The following is a 5,861-nucleotide window of genomic DNA, read 5'->3' as shown; positions in this document are numbered from 1 at the left end:
AACCTCCAGGTTTTAGAAAAAGAAATTTGGAAAAATGTTTTAGAAAAAAAAAATTTTGGGAAAAAAAAAGTGACGTCCAAGTGACGTCCTCAAAGTGACAGCCAAGTGACGTCCAAGCAACCTCCAAGTGACCTCCAACTGACATCTGTGATCTCTTTTGAAAATTTTTTTTTTTTTTTAGAAAAAATTTATTTTTTTTAAGAAATTTTTTTTTTTAGAATTTTTTTTTTGAAAAATAGAAAAACAAGATTTTGGAAAAAAAAGTGATGAAAAAACGTCCAAGTGACATCTAAGTGATGACCAAGTGAGCTCAGAGTGAAGACCAAGCAACCTCCAGGTGATCTCAAGTGATGTCCAAGTGAGCTCAGAGTGAAGACCAAGCGACCTCCAAATGACTTCCAGTGACTTCTGGGACTTTTTATTGTTTTGGATTTTTTCACGATGGTAAGTCTTTAGTAAGGCATGTTTTTGGTGATTTTTGAAATATTCATATAAAATATTTTTGGAGTTTTAAACAAAATACTCGGCAGCATGTTTTAGGACACAATCTTGCATTTTAAGGCTTTTGGCATTTTTGGAAAAAATAAGTTAAAAAAAAAATTTCAAAAATGTTTTAGAAAAAAATTTGAAATAAAAATAAATATTTTTCTGAAAATTCCAATAAAAGAATTATTTTTTTGAAAAAATAAATATTCAAAAAGTTTTTGAATTTTTTAGAATAATTTTTTTTTTTTTTTTTTTAATTTTACACAAAAATAGGGGGGTTGGTACGTTGCAGTGTGATTTGGTTGGCGACTGCTTCCCCCGCAACCCGGAAACGGATAAGTGGATGAAAATGGGAGGACGGATGGATTTTAAGGCTTTTTCACAAAAACTCTAATTTTTGGTCAGATGTTGAATAGAAAATTGTATTTTTTTGCATGTTTTTCATAAAAATAAGATAAATATTTTCAGCTCAATTAGTGCAAATTAGTGCATTTGTCATTTTTGAGAAACTTTTATTTTTGAAGACTTATTTAGGAAATTATTAGTATATGATTTTGATCAGCCCCTTTAGTGTTGTAAGTTGCAGACTGTGTTTATTGTTGAGTGTTTGTTTGACAGAAAAACCTGGATAACTGCACAATTATTAAAAGATTGATTTTATTTAAGAAAAATATTTCTTTCTGTTCAGACATCGAACATAATTTACACGTCAATGGTGGAAAAATACATCTACACTTATTTACAATAACACGTGTTATTCTTTGGTCTCCAACATTTTTGTTTCTACTTTGTGCACAAACTTCAGGAAATCCCTGAGGCCTGAAAGGTTAAAGTGCAAAGGAAAAGGAACTGTCCGTAGATTTTTCGTAAAGAATGTCAACATTTAGACCATTTCTCGTGTGGTGTAACACGACGGGACAAAGAGTCCATTTCTGGTCCAATCAGCCCAAAGTTTTCCAGCTGGATGATACATAATGTCCATATGGTGTTTTTTCACTGGAGTGTCTGATGTGGCAGTCTCTGCCAATGACCAGATTTTGGGTTTGGGGTTGGAAATGTTGCCTTTACTCTCCAAATTCGATGAAGTTTGATCAGAGTCACTGTTTTCTGCTTTCTTAAGTGCTACCTCTTCGTCCTCCTGTGGGTGGTGCTGCTGCTGCTGCGGCATCTCCAGACGCGCGTCCACAGGTGCGGTGTCTTCCAGGGCACTGTGCGCAGAGCGCTCCTCGGAGTCTTTGCGCTCGGACTCAGCTTCGGCTTCATCCACGTGACATTTCTCTAACGACGTGTCTTCGTCGTCGCTCTCTTCCTCCTCGTGCTCCTCGTCCTCCTCATCTGATTTCCCCTTGGACGCCCAGCTCACCCTGTTCTCCTTCTTCAGACGTCGCCTTGCGTTGGCGAACCAAGTGGAGACCTGGGTGAGGCTCATTTTGGTGATGATGGCGAGCATGATCTTCTCGCCCTTGGTGGGGTACGGGTTCTTCAGGTGCTCGTTCAGCCAGGCTTTTAGCGCCCCCGTGCTCTCCCGGGTGGCGACCTTGGTGACTCTGCTGGGATCCTCGGCTGCTCCTTGACGGTACGGTGCGTAGAAGGGTCCGCCGCGGGCCAGGAGCGCGTGATGATAGGGAGATGCTGACTTCATGTCGAAGCCGCTCGTCTGAAAATGAAAAAGAACGCGTTGTGAGGGCATGGCAAGGGATCGAGCTCGTGCGTAATTACGCACTGGATTCAACACTCCAAAACGATTATTTTGATTTAACTTAATGATGTTTCGATGTTAAAGTCACATGTTTGAATCCCCGCTGAGTCATTTCTGTCAGCTACTCACCATTTGTGCCATGTGTCTGTGGTTCGGAAACGGGATGAAGTTATATCCCTGTAGTCCCGGGTACGTTAAAGGAACTCCAGCTGCCATGGCTGCCAGCTGATGAACCTGCTGCTGCTGCTGCACACTGGTCAGGTTCCCCAGCACAGGGATCTGGTATCCGGTGGGCATGTTGATGTTCCGCTCCAAGAAGAAGTTTCCAAATCCAGTTTGTGACGCGGGCATCCTCTCTGTCTATGTCCCGTCCTGCTATTCGGGTTTGAGTGGTGTTCCCCCGACGCCCTGCGACTATTTATACACGACCAGCTGGGAGGGGGGTAGTATTGACTGACAGCTACGTTCAAAAGACACAAACCTTTCACTGGCAACAAATCCCATCAAAGGAGCCCTCTGCTGTTCCTTTTAGCGTTTTTTTCGTGGAGACTAAAACATGTGCTGCTTATCACAGTGATCACTGAAGGATTTAAATGTTAAATTTGAGGGGAAAAAAAGTTGTTTGTCATCAGGGTCTTTATATTAGTGACAATATTTTGTTACTCCTCAATAAATGCAATTTTTAAAAACCAATCTCAAATTTGGAAATATACATAGGGGAAAAAACTATTCTTTATTGTCACAATATTGACTCTGTTTGAAGACGAGGATACAGAGTTCTCATTCTCAGTGAATGACGATTTTTACAGCGACTCCTCCGTGTTTGACGCTCCTCCACCTCCACATCTGTGCACGCCTGAATTAAATTAACAGTTTCGCTTGCGGTTTCGCCAATAAACAAAACGCCGCGTACTTTTCAACGGCGTTTGCGTAAAAAGAACCGGTTTATATCCGCCTTAATTCGCCCATTAAATTTTGACGACAAAATGATTTAAAGCAGCGGCCGCGATTGTCATTCAGTTTCAAGGTCCTTCGAGCCACATCTTTTTATTTGCTAATTTATTGAGCGAACCATAACAAACTGGCTTTTGACGCGTCGGATGGTATTGTTTTGAGTGAAGGGCAGCGTTTCAATGGCCCTAATTAAAGCAAGTTAAGTTAAACAGGTGTTGACTAATGTATATGATAATTGTGAGATAACAGATGCTAATGTGTGTGTGTGTGTGTGTGTCAGATATAAGAGAAGAAGATTACATCTCTTATTCCCCCCCCCCCCCCCCCCCTCCCGTTCATGTCCTTCAAAAGAGCCACAGTTAAGCTGAGTGTTTGTGTTCAAAGGAGCACAACACTCTTATCTCACATCATTTCTGATCATTATATTCACAGCATGAAGAAGAGCTGATAAGAGCCGGGGATTAAGGTGAAACATGTCTGACTGAAAAAAGAAAAAAAAAAAATCTTATAAACAGAATTAACTGCGTTTTCTTTGCTGCTCTGTGTCACAGTCCCAGGAAAAAGGCTGCAAAAAAAAAATTGTAAAAAAAATTAAATAATTTGCTAAGCTAGATTTTGATGCTTGCATAAATAATAACAACTCAACAGAAACATTTTGCCAATTTTTAAGAGTGAGTATAAATTTGAGAAAATGTGTGATTTGGAAGAAAAAAAACAGTTGTATTAAAACTACATGTTAAATCCGATTTTGTCCTTCATACTATTTTTCTTTACTTTTTCAGTGTATTTAGTGCATTAATCCAGCATATATTATCATTTACTGCACTGATGACCTCTAACGTACAGTACATGCAAAACAGAACGACTGATAATAAAAGTACTATTGTTCACAAATCATAGTATTTTTACTTATTTTTCAAGTATTCTTTAGATCCAAGAACGAACAATTATGTACCAACAGTTTGTGTTGGCAATAAAAAAAAATTTTTAAATACTAACTTGTTGTCTCTGTAGATGAATGTGTAATAAACATTAACCTTTTAGACGTGTTTCGTGTGTTTTGTTTGAATTCTTTTAACTTTAAGTGGATTAAAGTCCTTCACATCAGAGCTGTGTTCAAAGACCAGAGTTTCACACCAATACACATTCACCATTAAAAAAGTTACAATTTCAATAATGTCCTTTTGTTTCTGAGTAAATATACAATAACACTCCACTGTCAAGGCCTACGATAGTTTAGGTTATTTTTCAAGTCGACTTATGTTAAGGAAAAAAATTATAGTCACTTTTTGAATTATTTAAATAATTTCTCCAGGAAGTTGCATTAATTTAATTTAATTGATATAAACTGAAATAAATATTTTTATCATTAAATTATTCATATAAAACTATTGTAATAATTAATATATATATACTTTTTCAGATTTTATTCTTATTTATTTATACATTTTATTTATTTATTTGACCAAAATCGATTTCCAAACAGTAAAGGGGGAAAAAAATTTATAAAAATATATCTGTATATGTAAATGAAAGCATTTACCCTTAAATAAAATTAAAGTTTTTTATGAATCTAAATTTTTTTTTAAAGTTTGTTTTTTTTTAGAAAATGTGTTGCTTTGTTACACAATTGTTGCTACATCACAAATGTGATTTTCTTTTGTTATAATTATTATTTTGTGGAGCTTCCTTCCAGATGCTAAACACAAACTGAGAAATGTAGGAAAGACAACGACAGAGAAAAAAAAAATAGTAAAGGTCGGGGTTGGGGGGCGGGGGGTATTTGGGTGGGGTCCACAGTGCCTAAAGCAAATTTGTACAAGAACAACAATAGGTGGAGTGTAGTGCGAAGAAAGGGAGGCTTATGTCTTCAGAGAGCGACGTCTGACAACACAAACAGCTCAGGGCCGCAGCTTTTGTTCCCCGCCTGGAACTTCTTTTCATTCTCTTCCTCTTTTTGCGGCTCGGCCACAATGCAAGCGTCGGTCCTGCAGCGACAGGTTGAGTTTACACTGTTTGCTGTAAGGATGTCAGTCGTTTACAGGGCAGAGAAGTGACCAAATGGACGGCGATTGTCCTCGGAGGAGATAATGGCAGCAGATAGTGAAGGGGATGAAGTTTCCTTTGTCTCACCTGATAACAGCCGAGACACTGGGCAGGTACAAGTACTTCATATACCACATGGTACTTCCTTTGAAACTCTTATGACTCACTGTGCTCAGTTCGCACCGTGGAGTTTGTGCAACATGTAGAGGGCCAGTGATCAGGGCTCAGGACCGAGGACGGGGGTGTGACCTGGACGGTCGTCCATCTCCTACTTGTGAGCCGACAAAGGGACTTAACATGCCATTAGAAAAAGTTCATGGATGGGTGTTAACAAGACAACAAAAGACTCCGGGGAATCCACAAAATCCTCAACACCTTTTGCTCGTTAGTTTATTTTATACGGCGCTAACACTAAAAGTGGAGAACGCTGACAGAGACAACAAGACGAGTGAGGGGTGGGGGTTCAAGTTCCAGTAAAACCAGCCAGAACAATCACAATGTTTGGTCATTACAGACCAACTGACAGTATTTTTGGCCTGTTAAAATAGCGGCCCGGGGCCCACAAACTGCCCAGGCCCAACAAGTCATTTCTACAGTAGACCAGACCATGAATGCAACACTACTCTATGTAGCCTAGCACCCTGCAGCCCACAGCGCAGCACCAGGTCATTAAGCA

General features: G+C 39.1%; 1 protein-coding gene across 1 annotated transcript; it reads right to left on the bottom strand.

Annotated features, from left to right (window-relative positions):
• Positions 1-749: 749 nt before the first annotated feature.
• irx7 (iroquois homeobox 7) lies at positions 750-2,614 on the bottom strand. Its single transcript, XM_008319142.3, has 2 exons — positions 2,315-2,614; positions 750-2,143 (listed from the first exon to the last, which is right to left on the bottom strand). Exons 1-2 carry the CDS (start codon positions 2,534-2,536, stop codon positions 1,370-1,372), a joined length of 996 nt encoding a protein of 331 aa, XP_008317364.1. The 5' UTR covers positions 2,537-2,614; the 3' UTR covers positions 750-1,369.
• Between the last annotated feature and the right edge of the window lie 3,247 nt (positions 2,615-5,861).

Source organism: Cynoglossus semilaevis, chromosome 10, assembly GCF_000523025.1.
Source record: "Cynoglossus semilaevis isolate Cse_v1.0 chromosome 10, Cse_v1.0, whole genome shotgun sequence".
NCBI classification, from domain to species: domain Eukaryota; kingdom Metazoa; phylum Chordata; class Actinopteri; order Pleuronectiformes; family Cynoglossidae; genus Cynoglossus; species Cynoglossus semilaevis.
Note: the sequence above shows the minus strand (reverse complement) of the source record. Positions and strands in the feature narration are given on the sequence as shown.